Here is a 21,430-nt window from a genome sequence, read left to right on the forward strand (position 1 = left end):
CTGTGCACGTGTGACTTTTTGCATGTTCAGTTAGTGATGCAGTTCCTCACAACACTAACGAGTGAGGGAGGTAAAGGGGATCTGGACACACTCGGCTAACCATGAGCGTGCTCTTTAGGCCCTGCACGTCCTCACTGTCCAAACTCCACAAACATGTGTTCTCATCTCTTCTCCTCTCGGTCTGTAGTTCCTGTGGAGGGACTGAAGAGTCAGAAGTACTTTGATGAGCTGCGTCTGACGTACATTAACGAGTTGGATCGTCTGATTAAGAACGGAAAAAAGAGCAACTACGCACATCGCTTCTACCAGCTCACACGCCTCATGGACTCACTGCAGCCGGTGAGGAAGACACGCACACACGTGCACAAGAACACACACACACACACACACACACACACACACTCGCACACATATACATACACACAGACATGCACACACACATGCGCACACACGCACACACATACATACACACACGCACACATGCGCGTGTGCAAACGCACTAGAGGTAGAACTGAAATGCATGTGACATTTAGAAAAGTGCCAGTAATGGGTTTTTATGAATATTTATTTTCTGCAAATAGTTTTTAAATTATTGGTGCTCTAGCAAAGATGCTGTTATTATTACATGTTAGTGTGTTAGCCCTGAATATTAGTCTATGATGAATATTAGATTATAATGGCATTATCTTGTAATGGTGTTACTCTCCAGCACTCTGTCTTGTATAGCTAAGTTTACAAATAACCTTAACTCTGTATTCTGATGGTCTAAATAATGTTCTTACAATTTATTCTTCATTCAGCAATTCTTAATCTGAAAGTTCCCACCTACTTTACAGTAAACTGTCAACACATTTATCACAGGACTGATTTAGCAGGTCTTATCCCCGCAGAAACCAAGCAGCACACAGCTGGGCTAAAATAAAAGGGTTTTGTAAATAGCAGTAGGTCTTTTTCTGTGGATATAATGTATATATGGTGAATTATGTGCAATTAGGACCAAAAATTATGTCTGGTTGGCAAGTATTATTATTATTACTACTAATAATAACATGAGGAGTGACATACTGCCGTTGTCATGATGTTTTCTGTTAGTCCAGCAAAGCTTTGACACTATAGTATGTTGTGTGGTAACTTCATCATACGGTTGATTAAGTTCATGATCAGACCTTCACAATCACAAGGGGTCTAATCATGAACATCAGATCCCTTCTGGCAGTAAATCCAGATAAGCCCAAACCACTCCCAGCCATTATTCTCTCATCCCTCTGCTCATCCTCTCCTCTCTTCCAGATCGTGCGGAAGCTGCAGCAGTTCACCTTTGACCTCTTTGTGCAAGCGCAGTCACTGCCTAGCAAGGTCAGCTTCCCGGAGATGATCGCCGAGATCATTTCTGTCCAAGTACCAAAGATCCTCGCTGGCCTGGCCAGGCCAATCCTGTTCCACAAGAACATGGCTCCGCCTTCCACATCCAAGATAGCCACACCCACACAGGCGGGGCTATCCCGCCCCTTCTGATCTGGTCTGAGCCAGTCTGTTCCAGTCCTCAACACTACCAACGCTTTCTGTAGACTTAAAGATCCTCATTTTTCGTCTCGCTCTCTCTCTTTCTCTCTCTCTCTCTCTCTCTCTCTCTCTCTCTCTGTTCCCCCTCTCCTTTTTTCTTTTTGAAAAATGTCTCTCAAATTGGCTGGCGACCATTACATCATTACACCAGTCAATCTTCTTCTCCGGGATAATTTCACCTCATTTTCTCATGTCATGTGAAACCTCTCCCTCACACTCTCTCACTCTCGTTCTCTGTCGCTTTCTGTCTGTCTGTCTCTCTTTTTTCTGCATTCACTCCTGAAAAGTTTAAAGAATCCCACCACGTTACCTGGAGGACAGCTTTGGTAAAACACGAAGCCTTTGGTTTTAGTTCGTTTTAGGCCCTGAATGCCCAAGTTTCCCTGACAGAAATGCTGGCTTGTTTCTATGCATATATGTTCATCTGGCAACAGAAGGTCAGCTGCAAAATGCCTCCCTGTTAGCCGGGAAATGCTCTGTGCAGGGAAACCTTCCCAATCTGTTCACGAATCAAAATGACAATCACAGTTGATTTATTGAATGGTGCCTGAGTGTATTTAATATGGTACTCACTCCAACACAACCATATTACACGTATGGGAGCTCAGAGCTGAAAACACAGTCTCTCTCTCTCGCTCTCTCTCTCTCTCTCTCTCATACGGGCTCTTTTTCAAACTGAAACTGGATTATTTTAAATATTTGAAAACAGATAATGACTGTTAAAAGGTTAATTTTGCCTTTGACAACTAATTTGCATGCTCTCTCTCTCTCACACACACACACACACACACACACATCCTTTTCATTGTGTATTCTTTCTTTTACTTTTTACCAAAATCAATTTTTGAGCTATAAGTCTGTCATTTAGAATTCGTAGCTGTTGTACATATATCCATAGCTGTGAGTGAAATATCATGAGTCCTGCTTGCTTATGCCTAATACAAAGCACACACACACACAAGCGCATGGCCCACACAACTTTCCCTAAAGCCTGGACATATCCAGGGATCAGCAGACCCCTGGACATGCCTGGGTGTCTCTTCTTCCACACACTCTGACCGCTTCAGTCGCTCCAGTGCCGTTGGTGACCTGCCGCTTGCTGTAGGAAGGTGTGTGCCTACATTCTGACTTGCGTAGAAAGACCAGGTGTATCTCAGCAGTGAAGTGGCAGCACACCAACGAAGCTAAAACTCTAAAAACAGGATATACGCATGAGACAAAAGATTTGTTTATAAGCCAGACAACAAAATTGTCTGACCCTCCTGACCTTCGAACAGCATTCTCATGGTGATGGATTTCTGTGGAGCAGCCGTGTGAGGTGTTTAGTTGTAACACAGGCATCTAAGCGAGACTTGGATAGGTACTCTACATTTTTGGTTTTAATACAGACATCTGAGGGAGAATCAGATAGGTACTTACAGTTTTTCCTCCTATGTGTAGCTGGGCCCTGGAATGTCATAATTCATAATTCATAACTCATAAATCATTTTGTCTTGACAGGGAGGCGAGAGAGGGGGAGATTTCTAGCTGTCACAGAGTTGTCTGCTTACCGCTTGTCTGTGCCGTGTGACTGAACATTACCTGAAAAATCATGTACGTAGATCCAGAGAAGCGTCAGACCTGTCGAGAGTCGTGGCTGTGTAGGAGCAGGGCAGAGGGTGGAGTTCTCCGCGAGTTTAAACATTTTAGGGGTGTGTGGAGGTTGTTTTTGTCGTGACGCGTCCGTGTGAATGTTTCGGGAGAGGAGGAGGGAGAGAGAGAGAGAGAGAGATGACAGCTCAGAGCCCAGCGTAAGTGTGTGCCGCTGTTTACACTCTCAGATGGGCCGACAGCTCTCATTACGGTCTGAAAGTGTGGGACTCCGAAATCACTTCCCTCGGCTGTCAGCAGGCGTCTTGCTGCTGTCCAGAAGTCCCTCACTAGGTTCCTTTGATGTCTGGCTTTAAGATATTTTGGTGGTAATTATTGACAAGTCACAGAAGAATATAAATGTGAAAAGGGTTTGGGGATCTTTTATATTTGATCTGCTGGCATAGAGATACGTCGTCTTTCATGAAGCTAATTTTGTTCTGCAGTCTATACGATTCATGTACGCCCATGACACGTGGGTAGCGCATGCGTGTGTGCAGTGTTGGCTAACACTTCCGTAGATGTAGTGAAACGCTTCCACCGTGTTTCTGAACCTCGTGCTGAGCTCGTGCGTCGCACACTGCTACGGGTGCTTTTGTGTTTTGCATTTTGGCGCATTTAAACGTTTTCAGACAGAATAAGGTCCCAGAATTAAGCTACAGCGCCTGTTTGTGTTCTTGGCCGGTTTCGCCTGCCAGCGCTCTGCTGTTGTTGGTGTTTGTGGGGTGTAGCCAGTCATGCAAGGTGTTCCAGACTCATCTGTCCCACACTTTAACAAACACAGCAAACATCTTCTACAGTCTCACCCTAACAAACGTATTGTACACGCATGCTTCATCTTTAAGAAACATGCAAGCCAAGGTTGAAACGACTCACAAACACAAATTCGGCGTCTCTTTTAAAGACAAAAGAAAGACGCAATAAGTTCGGTATGTTTCACATCAGTTCTTTTCTTGCCCTCCAGCTAAAGCTGTCTAATGCGCTGACAGAAAGGTTAGCAGCATCACTAGGTGTGATCACATCCTCCAAAAGCCTGGATATTTACTTCCAAAAGGGTCATATTTTCTTCTCTACCTACATTTGGTAGGCTAAAGTAGAGTTGCCGTGGCTTTTTCTGTGCAGTCCTGGAGGAATGGCTTTTGGCCGTTAAGTGATTAGGGTGCGACACAATTACACACTCAGTTATCATTTTAATTTTTGAATGGGAACGCTGGTTTTGAAGTACTATCCCAAACTCTTAAAGTGGGCTATATAAACAAGCCGTGCGCTTATGAAATGAGATTTCTTTTTTCTTGTTGTTGATGTAAATCGTAGATGTCTCATCACCACTTGTGTTGGTGTGATTATGTCCATATTTATCCTAGTCTGTTTAAAGGATTCATACACATATTCCTTAGCTAAAGCTTAAAAAACTATTTTGTAGGGTTTTGTTTGTTTGTTTGGGGTTTTTTTCTAGTGTGAACAATTCTAGTTGGTTGTGTTTGTGTATTTTGGGCTCTGAGTGCTGTAGTTGCGGTGTTTATCCAGATATACTCAGACACATCGTGTAATCAGCGTTTTGTTAATTAACCTTTTGTAAGTTGGTGGTCTCTTATTGCTCTTGTCAGTCAACCCTATCTGCAGAGTTTTGGACTATCAGACAATGTCTGTAAATCGATGCTCTGTGCTGTTGTTCAGTCACCTGTAAAATTTACCTAACAGAAGATTTGCCAAACAAAGGTTTTTAATATATGTAGCTTCTGTGTAAATTTGGTTTGTTTGTCTCTTTGCATCTTATTAAATAAAAACAATCTTCCTTGTACCTTGAGAGTAAGTTCACTATTTCTTTTGAGGTGAAGAATTCCAAACTGGGATCAACCAAACCGATCATAGTGTTTATAAAAGACCCTCATTTCATATGGTGTTTATCCAACACTCCACTCCTAAAAGACCCTCATTTCATATGGTGTTTATCCAACACCACTCCTAAAAGACCCTCACTTCATATGGTGTTGATCCAACACTCCACTTATAAAAGACCCTCATTTCATATGGTGTTTACCCAAGACTCCACTCTAATAAACTAAGAAACTCCATTTGTTAACAGAGATAAAAGATAATAATCCTTTAAATAAGTGTTTGAAATATTTCTAATGACGAATAATTACTTTTAACTTGTAAAATTTAAATAAGGTGTTTGCTTAATGGAACACATCAGATCTCTGTTTGTAGTTGTAGACAAGTTGTGGTCTGTTGTCACACTAATAAAAACACACCATATCCCAAGTACATTTGTTTAAAAAATGTTTCTCATAGTACTTACAAAAGAAACAGACATACTAGGCTCTGTGAGTGATGTATTCTGGAATATACTAAAGAGCTTTTAGGAGACAAACTCTGTTTACACAATATGAAAACAGATTTCCTGAAAACAAGCACAGGCGACGAGGCACAATGGGCAGAACCTCAAACCAAAGCACTAATTATCCGCGCAAACATCAGAACAAGCCTGAAGAGATTTAAAGCTTGAAGACCGTCATTCGATGAAAGACCAGACACATTTGTCTCGTAAGGTCAACGTATAAAACCAACCGAAGAGATGAAAGTCAATGAGCTGGAGTCTTACATGTTTCATGAGATGTAGGAAAAATAAGACCTCATTATGAAAGGTCTGTAAATGCGCGTGTAGTAGGCAAGCTCTCCAGGGTACGTCGTTAAGACTCGGAGATCCTTCAGGCTGGGAGATGGCTGAGCAGCCAAGAAAAAACAAAACAGATTAATCAGCAGATCGAACGAAAGAACACAACACATGGAAAAGCTTTAGTGTTTATTTCACAAGGAGTGCAGAAGCCGTAGACACTAGAGTCCAAACTTCTGGGTTTGCATATAGAAGTGCTTTGACCTTCAGACAAGGTGGTAAACATCCCAGTACTGTCTACAGGGCAACTTCCTCTGATCCGTGTGCTTTAGGAAAATACAACCTGGGTCTTGTTTTCACAATTAGTCATCTTAGTTCAATAGGGTTACCAACTCCAACATGAGGAACATATTTATGCTGCTCTTCTCTGTGTTCCTTCCGTGTGTTTGAAAACAGTGTTGTAATCGGGTCAATCTAACGGGGCGAGTCAATGTCTGGCAGCAGGGGTGAGTTTCAAACCCTGCTCAGGAAAAAAGGCCAGTGGGTTTGTGGGCAGGGCTGTGGGTTTGTGAGCAGGGCTGGGTTTGGATGAGCTAAATGTTCTGAACAGAAACTTATTGGAATTTTTCCTTTTATACTCATTGGTGGAAGAAAAGAACAAAAAACAAAAGATAAGAGGAAAAGTGAACACACACACACACCTACACACACACCTACACACACACACACACACACACACTCACGCCAAACTACATGGGCTCTTTTTACAGTGTTTAGTAATTTACTAAAGAGCAAGTCTGCTGTGTGGGGGGGTTGTGTAATTAGGAGCATCGCTGTATGAAGCTGTGTGCTAATTTCTCTCCCAAACGTCTGGTGGATTCAGTCACGTAAACACTGTCACACACTCACAAAAAGGGGTCATAACCAGGTAAACGCGTCTGTGTAGCTTTCCGATGTGCATCTGTTCACCAGCACGTCTGCTAGAGCCTCACCATCCAACCAGAGCTGTCAGCTGCAGAAAGCATAAATAAAAAAACAGTATAAATAATTATACACACGAGAGTAAAACGAAGATGAGATTATGCAGTCACACAGATGAGATTAAGAACATGAACTTGTACAGGCACACAGACGTGTCTGTAGAACGCAACGGCCTGGACTCCACACACACTCTGTGTTAAAGCTCCCTGTCTCCAGCTTCAGTAATGAGAGAATGGTTGATCTTATGCAAATTTGAAGTCACGAATGAACGTCATGACACACCAGAAGAAGAATCTGAGACATAACGTATTCAGAGGTGTTTCCTTCAAGTTCACGGATTAGGGCAAATATATAAGAACGCAGCAAAGTTCTGATATAACTTTGTGTTTTGGGCTGATCACTTCCATGACATAGATGCCTATAATTAAGCTCATTTAATTAAGCAGTCAGTCTTTGATATAGATCAAATTTCAGAAGCTGTTTGAACGCTCTGAGCTTATCACAGTGATGTAAGAAGCTTCGCTCTCCTAAGTCTGCTGCAGTAGCTGTCAGTGGACCAGTGACGACGGGGTCTTGCCTCATCTCGGCAGGTCATTGGCTCCAGGGGTGTTGGGGGAGCTGAGGAAAAGACAAGACCACCAGTATGAGTGAACATATTCATTCCTTCAACACGGACTACATTCCAAGTTCAGGCTGGAACAGCACTGCCACTGGATTAAGGAGTCCAGTACGCGGAATTTGTGTGGTCGGACTCGACCTGCTTCTAACGTACGTTTAGTTTCTGTGCAAAAAATAGTTGAGGAGTTTTACAGCACACACAAGACTGTCAACAGTACGTGTTACAGGACGTCTTTTACAGGGGTAAGACTGTCTGAAGGTATTTCTCTTACAAACAGAGCGCGGTCAAATTACTGCTGCAGTCAGGAGAGCTGTGGTCACACGGCACTCTAGGAAGTCGTGGCCGCAACCCTTGCTCTGGGTGCTGTGGTGTGTTGAATGGATTATGAGGAGTTCCCCAGACTAACACCACACCGCACTCTCTTACCTCAGCATTGTGGAAGTGGTTGCAACTCTTTAGACCAACACCTCCACACATCTCCAGCTGGGAGGAAACGTCTACAAACGTTCTGTCATTTTGCAAAGATTCATTGCGCTCAAATTGGGTACTGACTGTGTGTGCGTGTGTTTCATGACGTTTAAACAAACAAGCATTGGGCTAAATTTCTGAAATCTATCAGTTCCGAATCGCAGCAAAATTTCCATTGCACTTGATTGTAATACTAACTCCACCAGTGGGGAAACTAGGCATGGTTAAATCGCAGAAACTATACTGGACGTCTTCCCTTCCATCTGAAATTCCGACGGCCATCTGCTCTGGCGAGCACAGGGGTCTGGCCGGGAGTGGGAGCAGGGAAGGGTGCCTCCAGCTGTGGGTATAAACCTGCCTTAAAGGGTTTTGTCTTCCCCGTGCCCGGAGACAAAACAAACGTGCACGGATGGGTTAGATCCGGGTTTATTTGGTCTGGGCCACAAGGTCCCACTTTGCGGTCACGATGACAAAAACCTCCAACTAGAAGTGGACGTTTGTAATGCACACCACCCCTGAGAGCATTAGTGGGGTTTATGAGGAAAAACACACACACACACACACACACACACACACACACTTACCTTCCAGTCTGTCTAGAAGCGTTCTCAAAAAACTTGGTTTTGGATGCAACACTAAGGGAGAAAAACAGGCCAATAAAAAATTGACAATTCAAAGCCCCCCTACACACACGCGCGCGCGCGCACACGCACACACACACACACACACACACACACACACACACACACACACACACACACACACACACACACACAGCCAGTAAACCCCGCGTCCCAGAAGCTCGCACAGATGTACGGTCATGTGGCGAAGAGGGGGTGGGCAGGCTTAACACGATACTCCGCCCACCATGTAACAGGAGAGTAACTGCATGTCAGGCTGAGCCCATGGGCACACACACACACACACACACACACACACACACACACAGTTGTCCTGCGGGACAAGACATTAATTGCTTATTTTTTGCTCATTTTATTATTACTTATTTATTTTTCTCTTAAATTTGTTGTTATTGTGGTGTCTGTTGTCAACCAGAGGAGGACGTCCCCCCAGAAACGCCCCCTTTGAGCCTCGGTTCCTCTCAAGGTTTCTTCCTCGCGCTCTAGGGAGACCCTCTCACTGGGGGCTTGGACTCGAACATTTGTAAAGCTGCTTTGTGACACCGGCTGTTGTAAAACACACTATAGACTTCGTATACAGACACAAACACATGCACACATTCTCACGGACATATTCACACACTCATGCACAACCTGTCATATGCATGCTCACATACACACGCATGTGCACGCATACGCGTACACACACAAACAGCAGTGTTTCCTTTACTGTGTTGTATTTGCTAACTTATCACTTGTATCCAAGCAATTTCTATGTATCATTCTGTTCTAAAGTTCTAAAGTCTGTCTCTGTGTGTGTACTCACTATGATGGAGGTAGTGTGTGTGTGTACTCACTATGATGGAGGTAGTGTGTGTGTGTGTGTGTGTACTCACTATGATGGAGGTACGGTGTGTGTGTGTGTGTGTGTGTGTGTACTCACTATGATGGCGGTAGTGTGTGTGTGTGTGTGTGTACTCACTATGATGGCGGTACAGTGTGTGTGTACTCACTATGATGGCGGTACAGTGTGGGTGTGTGTGTGTACTCACTATGATGGCAGTATGATGTGTGTGTGTGTGTGTGTGTGTGTGTGTGTGTGTGTGTGTGTGTGTACTCACTATGATGGCGGTAGTGTGTGTGTGTGTGTGTGTACTCACTATGATGGCGGTACAGTGTGTGTGTACTCACTATGATGGCGGTACAGTGTGGGTGTGTGTGTGTACTCACTATGATGGCAGTATGATGTGTGTGTGTGTGTGTATGTGTGTGTACTCACTATGATGGCGGTAGTGTGTGTGTGTGTGTGTGTGTGTGTGTACTCACTATGATGGCGGTACAGTGTGTGTGTGTGTGTGTGTACTCACTATGATGGCGGTACAGTGTGGGTGTGTGTGTGTACTCACTATGATGGCGGTACAGTGTGGGTGTGTGTGTGTACTCACTATGATGGCGGTACAGTGTGTGTGTACACACTATGATGGCGATACGATGTGTGTGTACTCACTATGATGGTGGTACGGTGTGTGTGTGTGTGTGTACTCACTATGATGATGGTGCATCGTCGTTTTGTGTTTTCTGATTGGTGGGACATCGTGAGGGTGGGTCAGGAGGCCGTGTGGGAGGACGGCAGACTGGACTCTTCTCAACGACAGGGCGACCCTTGACCTCAGTCTCAGCTGTTGCACACACGCACACACACACACACACACACACACACACACACACACACTTGAATACTTTCCTCCAGTGTCTTAATCTAAAGCTCAGCCAGGGTCTTAACCCCTTCTATAATCCTCAGCATTGTCTGCTCACCGTCTCTGACCGCTGGGCTGGACCGCGGGGGAGGTTTCCTGGCCTGGAAAGACTGGGCGCGGCCCACGCTCACTCCCACCTCTCCATTGGCCGTCGCCAAGGCGTCTGACCTCTGACCCCCGTCGGGTATCCTAGAGACCAGCCTGGAGACCTCGCAGTCGGAATAGCGCTCATGCCGCATGGCGGGTTTGGGCGGGACTGAGTGGCGGAGTTGAGGGGCGCGAGGTGGAGGAGAGGAGGGAGGGATGGAGGGAGGGGCTACAGAGGGCGGGGCTAGCTTGGTTCTCTGATGCGGGACTGGACTAGCATGGGTGGGGTCTGTCCCTCCAGTCTCCGCCCCATTGTAGGAGGGGCCATTCTGCTCGCAGCCTAAAAAAACAAGACACAACTTTAGAGACAAACTTCGGGAGTGGAAGAAATATTAAAACATATTATTTAGATCTCATTAAAATATGTCATCATAAGAGTAATTTTAGCTAATTTTGAGTTAATAATACTCCTATTGTGCTATTTATCCCATTCATTTTACCACCATAAGATTTGTGCCCTTTTAAATTCACATCTCTGGCCGGAATACTGCTTTAAAACAGGTCAGTCCAAACTATTGCTGTAGGTCACGCACGGATCGAAGTCGGAAGAGTGAAGTAAACAACATCATCTTCTCAGGTAACCTCTCAAACCTTGCGACGGAACGCTCAGACCGCGAGCGCTAGAGTCCCCAAGCCCCTGTGAGTCTGAGTCTGTAACCCCACCGTTGTATGCTGCGCAGCAGTGTCTGAACAGGTCTGAAATGAGCTACTTCTGAAGTCTGGGTACTCGGTACTGGTCCCCAAACATCTCCCTGGAGCTCCGCTCTGGTCAACTCATCTCTGCTTTCTACCCTCATCAGGGCTTGTTGACTCAACGCTACAGTCCATGTCTGAATACAACTGATGGTAATCCAAAGTCACTCCCACTGCATAAAAAAATCTAATAAAACAAAACGCTTCACATCTCCAAATGAAACATGCTGGAGATGAATCAGTTGTGTTTATAGAGCATACGTACTCCTTCATCTGCGCAGCGTTTACCTCTGTGATGACAGTTAGGCAGCATGCACGCGCAAGTCGAGAACGTTTGAACAAAAAGACGTTTAATGAAAGCAAATGTAAAAAGGAGAACAAGAAACATCAATCAGGAATCAGGAAGAAACATGAGCATGGTCACGTGTGCAGGAACATAGACAAACTAGGGGATCGCCACACAAAAGTGTGTGTGTGTACACACAGTGCGCAAGCGTGTGTTAGCCAGCCTAAACTTTATAGATCATCTCTCCCACTCAATCTAAATACCTGCCGTGTGCATGCAAGCCAGAAACCACAGAAAAATGCAACTAGTTTTACACTCACATACTTGCTCTCAGCAAGTTCCAAAACACCCCCCCCCACACACACACGCGTGTGCACACTCACACACGTGCATGTGCACACACACTCACACGGGTATACATTCTCACACTCACGCTCACACACATTAAGGTCAAAAATGTTATTTTCTCATTAATAGCAAAAGCACATTATTATCATTCAATTAAAAGTTGGACTGCAAAATGCAATAACGAGTGAAAGTGGCATTACGTGAGGTAATGTGTCCTCCCTCACTCCCCGACAATGAGAACCAGGGCTTCAGAACTGATTAATAGTTGCATCAGTGTTTTAAAACAGAGACTAATGAACCCAAATGTTAATATTCATCAGCAAAATGCCAACACATGCATAAACGTGCACGCACGCACGCACACACACACACACACACACACACACACACACACACACACATACGTACACAAAAATTGTTTGCATAAGAAATTGAATGCTGAGCTCCTAGACAGACACAGACAGAGAATCAGACAGGAAGACAGACAGACAGACAGACAGACAGACAGGCCTGCCAGAGAGACAGACAGACTCTGCTGCTGTTTCACTTCGCTGGTCTCCAGTAGGTGCCGGGATCAGATTTAAAGCCCTGACACTTGTCTACAAGGCCAAAAATAGACCAGCTCCCTCCTGATCCACGACGATGGACAAAACCTGATCGAGGCCTCTGAGCGTTAAGTATACTTCAGATTTGGCCTTGACCCGTTGTTCTTCCAGCCTGGTGAAGACAGGCAGAGACTCTTCCACACCCTGTCACTCGACTGGTGGCCTGAACTCCCCTGGCACTGGCTGAAAAGCACTCAGGTTTAAAACCCCATGATGCACTTACAGGAAGGTTTTGTATTATCATGTGAACTGTCTTGTTGCACTAAATGTTGCACTGCACTCAGAATCTCAGTCTGTGTTCAGTACTGTACCGTATCTCAGTCTGTGTTCATTATCTTGGTTTAAGAGGTTTAGTTTTTGGATTCTAGCCTGTATGTACTTACTTTCTGAGTAGAACACTAAGCTTTGTAAACCACTCTGCATAAGACTGTCTGATAAATGCCCTAACTGTAAACGTAAGATTGAGTTCTGGCTTTCTTTTGCACTGTATAAGGAAGGTTTCATACTTTGGCCTTTTTGCTGTGTTTACACTGGCTAAGGTTTGTTTAAGGTTCAATTCTCACAGACAGATCTTTACTATAAAGTTTAAAGTAAAGTTGCACACACACACACACACAGAATGTTATACAATGTTATACAAATACACACGGGGGAAAGTGTTCGAATTCAAACTCATCCACACAACAAAAACACACATACACAGCTACACATACAAACACACCCACATACACACGCCTACTCACACACATCTACTCACGTCTACACACACACACACACACACACACACACACACACACACACACACACCTCTTTCATTTGCGGGTTCGTGCTTCGCATCTGTTATGTAATAGAAATTACATTAAATAACACACCATGTACAAAGGACTCTGAAAGGATCTTTAAAGAAAAAAATAATACAATTATACAAAAAAATCTAAATAAAGCTATACAAAAGTCAGAGATGCAACTTTAAAGAAAAATAAGGCAAATTATTTGATAAAAGTACAGAAAAAACTTTTCAAAATGCAACTTTGAAGAAAAAGCGGGAAATACTTTGATAAAATATTTTTTTTTAATTAATCCAAGTTTAGAGAAAAAGATTGAAACTTGTTCCATTTCGTGTGAAAATAGTAGCAAGCATGCCAACTATAATGAAAATAAAAGAAGATGATGGTGGTGATGAAGATGAGGTCAATGCTATTTACTCTCGAATATCGGCGGCTGGAGGGCGGGGTAAAGCCTAGGAGGCCGTTTGGAGATTGTGATTGGCTGTCGTTTCCTCAGGGCCACCCTCGGGGGCGGGACTGGTGGTGCTGAACTTTCCTCCGGAGGACCACTGAAGATCTAACATCAGAGAGACATTGTGAAGTCAAAGATGACATTACCACACGAACACGACCTCTAACAGGACAAGAGCCCGTTTACAAGACGAGCAGGACAGAGACAGGACTGCTCTTGAGAAGAACTGATTTGCTCGCACGCACGCGTGGGCGCAGATATGATTTGGTCTTATTTCTGGAAGCTCTGGTAGCGTTGCGTGGAGCCTTACCTTCCCATAGTCCTCGATCAGGATCTCGACGATGATGTTCTGGAACTTGATGTCCAGCATGGCTGCGACAGTTTCCTCTGGTGCCCTCATCAGGGTGGGGCCAAATATCACGCCCATGTTGGACGCTGTCATAAGGTTCTCGCTGCTATGGCTACAAATGCTAGGAAACAATAAATAAAGAAATAAAGAAAGAAATAAAACACAATGATGAGGGTGTCTCTCTGCTCCACCCAAACATGCTCTGATATTTCTCACCTTCACCACATCCCACATCCCATTTCCCTTCCTGTCCTGGGAGGGATAACCACACTCCAATTGTACACTATACACTAACCACACCCACAGGCCATATCCTCTTACTGATTGCCAGGTATAGGTGACATTATTATTATTATCACTTGTACTTATAGAGGCAGAGTGTGCGTGTGTGTGTATGTTTTACCTTACGAGGTGTTTGATCAGTAGTTCCAGCATCTCACGGTTCTGATCGGGCAGTTTGTACACTAGCGAGTGTACTGCTCCCAAACGGTAATCCAGATTCTCTGATTCTGAAGTTAACACACACACACACACACAGTTGTTAAATGTGAACGAATTATGATTTCTTAGCATCTGCCATTATGTCTAGAAGCCTATGAGTTGTTATTCTCATTCCTGTGACTGTACAACCCTGTTTTCATGTGGTATTTAGACAAACCAGGTTTAGAGCAATGGTACAGTCCATTCTGGGTTTAGAGTAATGGCACAGTCCATTCTGGGTTTAGAGTAATGGCACAGTCCATTCTGGGTTTAGAGTAATGGTCTAGTCCATTCTGGGTTTAGAGTAATGGTCTAGTCCATTCTGGGTTTAGAGTAATGGCACAGTCCATTCTGGGTTTAGAGTAATGGTCTAGTCCATTCTGGGTTTAGAGTAATGGTCTAGTCCATTCTGGGTTTAGAGTAATGGCACAGTCCATTCTGGGTTTAGAGTAATGGCACAGTCCATTCTGGGTTTAGAGTAATGGTCTAGTCCATTCTGGGTTTAGAGTAATGGTCTAGTCCATTCTGGGTTTAGAGTAATGGCACAGTCCATTCTGGGTTTAGAGTAATGGCACAGTCCATTCTGGGTTTAGAGTAATGGTCTAGTCCATTCTGGGTTTAGAGTAATGGTCTAGTCCATTCCGGGTTTTCTGGCTGTCCCTCCAGCTCCAGTCTGGCTCCTCCCTCCTGATGCACATGTGTCCATGTTCACGTCATTCTGGTATTCCTTTTGTATGTCTCCCAGCTCTGGTTCAGAGTTTCTTGAATGTTTTGGCAGAACTTTGAGATCCTTTCAAGATGTTCGGCAGAGAGGGAGCCGTAAAGTTGCTCCACAGGTAAAACACACCATTCAGCGTGTGCTAAAGACATGGGCACACTGGCAGGCTATAATCGGCATGGCAACAGTGTGTGTGAGACTGCTATGAAGACAGGCTGTAATCACCACGGTGACAGTGTGAGACACACCGATATGAAGACAGGCTATAATCACCGCAGCGACAATAAATCTGCTTTAATCCTCATGATCATAAGTGGCTTTACACTGCTAACCTTGAAACCGTGATAACAAAAACCCTAAAGGGTACTAAACCCTGGTGTGGGGACACCGTTTAACAGTACTAAACCCTGGTGTGGGGACACAGTTTAACAGTACTAAACCCTGGTGTGGGGGACACCGTTTAACAGCACTAAACCCTGGTGTGGGGACACCGTATAACAGTACTAAACCCTGGTGTGGGGACACAGTTTAACAGTACTAAACCCTGGTGTGGGGACACAGTTTAACAGTACTAAACCCTGGTGTGGGGGACACCGTTTAATAGCACTAAACCCTGGTGTGAGGGAACACAGTTTAACAGCACTAAACCCTGGTGTGGGGACACAGTTTACAGTACTAAACCCTGGTATGGGGGACACAGTTTAACAGTACTAAACCCTGGTGTGGGGGACACAGTTTAACAGTACTAAACCCTGGTGTGGGGGACACCGTTTAACAGTACTAAACCCTGGTGTGGGGGACACCGTTTAACAGTACTAAACCCTGGTGTGGGGGACACCGTTTAACAGTACTAAACCCTGGTGTGGGGGACACCGTTTAACAGTACTAAACCCTGGTGTGGGGGACACCGTTTAACAGTACTAAACCCTGGTGTGGGGGACACCGTTTAACAGTACTAAACCCTGGTGTGGGGGACACCGTTTAACAGTACTAAACCCTGGTGTGGGGGACACCGTTTAACAGTACTAAACCCTGGTGTGGAGGACACCGTTTAACAGTACTAAACCCTGGTGTGGGGGACACCGTTTAACAGTACTAAACCCTGGTGTGGGGGACACCGTTTAACAGTACTAAACCCTGGTGTGGGGGACACCGTTTAACAGTACTAAACCCTGGTGTGGGGGACACCGTTTAACAGTACTAAACCCTGGTGTGGGGACACAGTTTACAGCACTAAACCCTGGTGTGGGGGACACAGTTTAACAGCACTAAACCCTGGTGTGGGGACACAGTTTACAGTACTAAACCCTGGTGTGGGGGACACAGTTTAACAGTACTAAACCCTGGTGTGGGGACACAGTTTACAGCACTAAACCCTGGTGTGGGGGACACAGTTTAACAGCACTAAACCCTGGTGTGGGGGACACAGTTTAACAGCACTAAGCCCTGGTGTGGGGACACAGTTTAACAGCACTAAACCCTGGTGTGGGGGACACAGTTTAACAGCACTAAACCCTGGTGTGGGGGACACAGTTTAACAGCACTAAACCCTGGTGTGGGGGACACAGTTTAACAGCACTAAACCCTGGTGTGGGGGACACAGTTTAACAGCACTAAACCCTGGTGTGGGGGACACAGTTTAACAGCACTAAACCCTGGTGTGGGGACACAGTTTACAGCACTAAACCCTGGTGTGGGGACACAGTTTAACAGCACTAAACCCTGGTGTGGGGACACAGTTTAACAATACTAAACCCTGGTGTGGGGACACAGTTTAACAATACTAAACCCTGGTGTGGGGACACAGTTTAACAGACACTACTCCCTCTCTCTACATTTTTCACTCTTTCTTTTATTATTAAGCAGATGCAGGGATGAATTCATACTTGCTGAAGTGATGAGTTTGCTGTGCAGGTTATAGGTCATAAGTGGTTCACTCAGGCTCCTGTGGAAACACACACACGTAAGGAAGTAAACAATACTAAATGTAAAATATGCATGTGTATCTGTATTTTAAAGTGAATCCTACATGTGTGTGCATTTGTGTGTGTCTGTATGTGAGTGTGTGTGTGTGTTATGCACACAGGTGTGTGTATAACTCACCGAAGATAGAACTTCATTGCACTTGTGATGGTCTTAATATCCCATTCACTGCTGTTCAAATCTACATCACCTGGACACTTGGGATCTAGGTACAGATGGAGAAAGAGAATAACATGCATTTGTTTATACACATTTGTGTGTGTGTATGTGTGATTGTGTGCGTAAGTGCATGCATGTACGTGTGTGCATACATGCGAGTACGTGCATGTGTATGTGCATGTATGTACGTGTGAATGTCTGTCTGTGTGTGGGGTCAAGGACACTCTCATGGATATTTGTGGCTATGGTTTACTTAAGATTCCCTTTGCTAAATACTGTGTCCTTAAAAGTCCCCATACTGGTCTCTGAGGAAAACCAATAAAGATCTTCTCTCTGATATTTTTATAGAGACAAGAGCAAGCTGAGCAGGGGTGCAGAGCTAGTCCAACACTTCAGTAAACGAGTCTTTACACTAACAAGTTCAGTCTTTACACTAACGAATTCAGTCTTTACACTAACAAGTTCACCATACATTTGGAACACTGCGTCCCCTCAACTCACTGTACAAATCATTTATTTTCATGTAAACTTTATTTAAGCCTTATTTGTTTATATAATTATCCCAAAAATACTCTGTTGTAATTATTATTATTGTTTAATGTTATATGCATCTATGCATTATTTTATGTATGTGTGTGTGTGTGTGTGTGTGTGTGTGTGTGTGTGTGTGTGATAGGGAAAGAAAGACACAAACACCCAAACATGATCACACAAACATACTAAATGTTCAGTTGCTCACTCACCAAAGAATGCGTTCAGCAGTTTTTGGACTTGGATATTGCTGCCAACAGTTCGATACACTCCTTCCTGAGTCTGTCCTGTGAGACACAGAGCGAGAGACACATACAGAGAGAGACAGGAGAAAGAGAGGGAAAGAGAGACCAAAAGAGAGGAAGATAAATGAGAGGAGTGAGACATGCAGCCTCGGTCCAATAATCTTCCATATTTACATTATTGAATTTGTGCAGCAGTTGGAACAGTCTGAGTTCACTGGACTCGTCCTACAACACAAGGGAAGTTCAATTCCTGTTCAATTCACTCAGTCACCATAGTTACACTAGATGGTCGTGAGGTATGGGGTCACTCAGTCACCATAGTTACACTAGATGGTCGTGAGGTATGGGGTCACTCAGTCACCATAGTTACACTAGATGGTCGTGAGGTATGGGGTCACTCAGTCACCATAGTTACACTAGATGGTCGTGAGGTATGGGGTCAATCAGTCACCATAGTTACACTAGATGGTCGTGAGGTATGGGGTCACTCAGTCACCATAGTTACACTAGATGGTCGTGAGGTATGGGGTCACTCAGTCACCATAGTTACACTAGATGGTTGTGAGGTATGGGGTCACTCAGTCACCATAGTTACACTAGATGGTTGTGAGGTATGGGGTCTGCATACACAACTTTGCAGAATGGATTTAAAAATCACCCACCAATACATTAGGCTGATGTCCACCGTAAATAAACACACAAAAAGGTCATCTAAAGATCAGTGCCAGAGAAACACTGCACATTGCATCACAGACCCCAGAACTGAACCTTTAGAGAGTGTCTTTAGTTAGCTAGTTCAGAGATGCACTAATCATGTAACAGATAACAGACAACAGGCTACAAGCTGCTCTGCTTACCACCACAACTCAACCTAAACCACTATAGAGCAAAATTAAAAACAACTGTTTGGCACACTGGGAATATGAAACAAAAACTAGTAAATCTCTTATTGGACACCACTGCCAAGTTGCCACTGTTGGGCCCCTGAGCAAGACCCTTAACCCTCATTTACTCAAGTTGTACTCAGTCACAATTGTAAGTCGCTTTGGATAAAAGTATCAGCTAAATGCCATAAATGTAAATGTCCAGAGAGGACATGTGATCACTGCAGGACAGGTGAGGAGGAGACAGAGACTGAAAAATGTAAACACCTACAGGAAAAATCCAAAATCAGTTCCCACATTTCAGTGGTATAAACCAACACGGAAAATCCCCCGTGCCTGCTGGAGCAGTGGGAGTGGAATACTGGAGAGGGATGTGGGTGTGTGTAGCAGGGGCACACAGCAAACCTCGCTGCAGAATGCACAACACATCAGCACCCGAGAGATACGCGCTGACAAATGACCCATTCCTGTTTGTTTTAGCCATTTAATAACCCCCACACCTCATCCACCTCGCACACGTCTTGTTTACTACATATGTTTACACATTAGCTTGCTGAAGCTTTACAGTCATAAGGGCTTGCTAGCCATGATTAATGCTGTTGTTCTTCATGTTCCTGCTGATGATAGTTTTATTATTGCAGCTATTAATGCCGTTTTTACACATTTTTAGGAACGTCTATTTCCAATGCTTGGCCAGTATTTTAATACCTCCAGTCATGCCACTGGTGCCCTCCTGACTCGACCAAGTACAGAGAGGAGAGAGAAGGAGAGATTTAGGGAGTGAAGTAAGGGACAGAAAAGTTCAGACTGATCACAGATCTGAGTAAAGATCACACGCACTCCAGCGTGAGACCAGCGTGAGACCGGCGTTACAACGCTTGACTAGAATGAGACTGGGTGTTTGTTTCTCTTTATTAGTTTGCCTGGTTTGTGTTTGCTCTCTGGTTTTTGACTCGGACTGCTTACCTCAATGATTTGGTTTACCCCTGTCTTGGCTTTCCTGGTATTGACCCTGGCTTGTTCACCCACTACGAACTTGGAATACAATGAACCCATTGCTCTACATCCGCGGGCATCTGACCTTGCTTACCCCGTCACTTTAATTCTTCAGGGTGTTTGCTTTCTCTTTAATTCTTCAGGGTGTTTGCTTTCTCTTTAATTCTTCAGGGTGTTTGCTTCCTCTTTAATTCTTCAGGGTGTTTGCTTCCTCTTTAATTCTTCAGGGTGTTTGCTTTATTCAGGGTGTTTTTTATTTCTCTTGGTCTCTGGTTTTCAAAGACCGCAAATGTTTTCCACATATAACCGACTATGGGTCATTTGAGGTCATTTGAGCTGCTATTCACTGGGCACAAACTCAAACACACACACACACACTCCCAGTCTTGGCCAATCTACACGTCCTGGTGTACTGCTACCCTCTACTGGTTAAATGGGAATAACTGACCCTTTCTGTGTGTGTGATTTATAGGTTAAAACTTTAATAAATGTCTTGACTGTGTAGCTCTGGTGAACAGTGTGTGCAGTGTGATCAGGACAAGACACTTCACCTTTCACCTCGATGACATTGATGCACTTTCTGACGAACTTGAACCCAGTGTCATTCAGCTCCACTGGGGAAAGACAGACATTACAAGAATCAATTAGAATCTAGAAACTAGAATCAATTATGTTATGAATAACATTAATTATATAATATTCATTATAATCATCACTTTTTACTTTCAAATGAGTATCTTTCATGTTTCATCTACAGAGTGAAAATGTGAGAACTGTGAGAAGGTTTACGTACTCTCAGCCTGTTTGTGGATGGGAGAATGATATATCTAGCGCGCCAAAGAGAGAACACAAATTACCCAGACATCTGAGACCCCAGAACAGCTCGCACGCACGCACGCACACACACACACACACACACACACACACGCACACACACACACACACACTCACAGTGATATCAGCCATATCAGAATATTATGACCACTGCTGGTTTGGAACGAGCTCAGCCCGGCTTGCCACAGGCGTCACGTGACGGGGTTGGCTGCACGTATAATTAATGATCACACCGGTTGGCTGTAGTAGAGTGCCAAACCATCGTCATGGAGACAGGACATGACTTGCCTGGTTTCCAAAAGGGCATGATGATAGGTTACTATCCTAGCAGACCACACGCACCTGTACGCGTTGGCGTTGTTCCCCAATGGTTCCTATCAACAGGATAACAGCCCACCTCACTGTGCATGGGTCGTGTCCTTCCCTGACCTGCTAACTCAGCCAGTCTCCATCCAGCGGAGCACATCTGGGAAAACTTGGATCGGCAGGTCTGCCGAGCTGACCCACAACCTCACAGTCTGAGGGACCCCAGTCGGAATGGGTACGAGTGCCTCCGGATACCTTCCAGATACAGTCCTGCTATTCCCATTATTAGGTAGGTGGTCATAATATTCAGATATGACTGCGTGAGATAGATATTTTATATATATATATATATATATATATATATGGATTAGAC

At 44.4% G+C, this 21,430-nt stretch overlaps 2 protein-coding genes across 5 annotated transcripts in view; one reads left to right on the plus strand and one right to left on the minus strand.

Annotated features, from left to right (window-relative positions):
* ar (androgen receptor) overlaps positions 1–4,993 on the plus strand; it is a 61,992-nt gene extending 56,999 nt beyond the window's left edge. The window contains exons 7-8 of one of the 2 annotated variants that reach the window (XM_035527031.1): positions 188–339; positions 1,291–4,993. In XM_035527031.1, the coding sequence (XP_035382924.1) occupies positions 188–339; positions 1,291–1,515 (377 nt within the window). In that variant the 3' untranslated portion in view covers positions 1,516–4,993. Of the gene's footprint in view, positions 1–187; positions 340–1,290 lie in introns of those variants that run through there. The other variant, XM_035527033.1, reaches the window with a different exon arrangement.
* A 992-nt stretch (positions 4,994–5,985) lies between these two features.
* The window catches only part of ophn1 (oligophrenin 1), a 33,745-nt gene continuing 18,300 nt past the window's right edge, over positions 5,986–21,430 (minus strand). For 2 of the 3 annotated variants that reach the window (XM_035527087.1, XM_035527086.1), the window contains exons 12-25: positions 20,711–20,744; positions 20,469–20,531; positions 18,005–18,079; positions 17,223–17,307; positions 17,006–17,064; positions 14,325–14,430; positions 13,883–14,042; positions 13,539–13,677; positions 13,141–13,170; positions 10,313–10,681; positions 10,044–10,176; positions 8,462–8,512; positions 7,368–7,408; positions 5,986–6,821 (exon numbers count right to left, since the gene is read on the minus strand). In XM_035527087.1, coding sequence (XP_035382980.1) covers positions 7,369–7,408; positions 8,462–8,512; positions 10,044–10,176; positions 10,313–10,681; positions 13,141–13,170; positions 13,539–13,677; positions 13,883–14,042; positions 14,325–14,430; positions 17,006–17,064; positions 17,223–17,307; positions 18,005–18,079; positions 20,469–20,531; positions 20,711–20,744 — 1,344 coding nt within the window. In that variant the 3' untranslated portion in view covers positions 5,986–6,821; position 7,368. The remainder of the gene's footprint in view (positions 6,822–7,367; positions 7,409–8,461; positions 8,513–10,043; positions 10,177–10,312; positions 10,682–13,140; positions 13,171–13,538; positions 13,678–13,882; positions 14,043–14,324; positions 14,431–17,005; positions 17,065–17,222; positions 17,308–18,004; positions 18,080–20,468; positions 20,532–20,710; positions 20,745–21,430) is intronic. The other variant, XM_027032352.2, reaches the window with a different exon arrangement.

This window comes from Electrophorus electricus, chromosome 6, assembly GCF_013358815.1.
Source record: "Electrophorus electricus isolate fEleEle1 chromosome 6, fEleEle1.pri, whole genome shotgun sequence".
Classification (NCBI taxonomy): Eukaryota; Metazoa; Chordata; class Actinopteri; order Gymnotiformes; family Gymnotidae; genus Electrophorus; species Electrophorus electricus.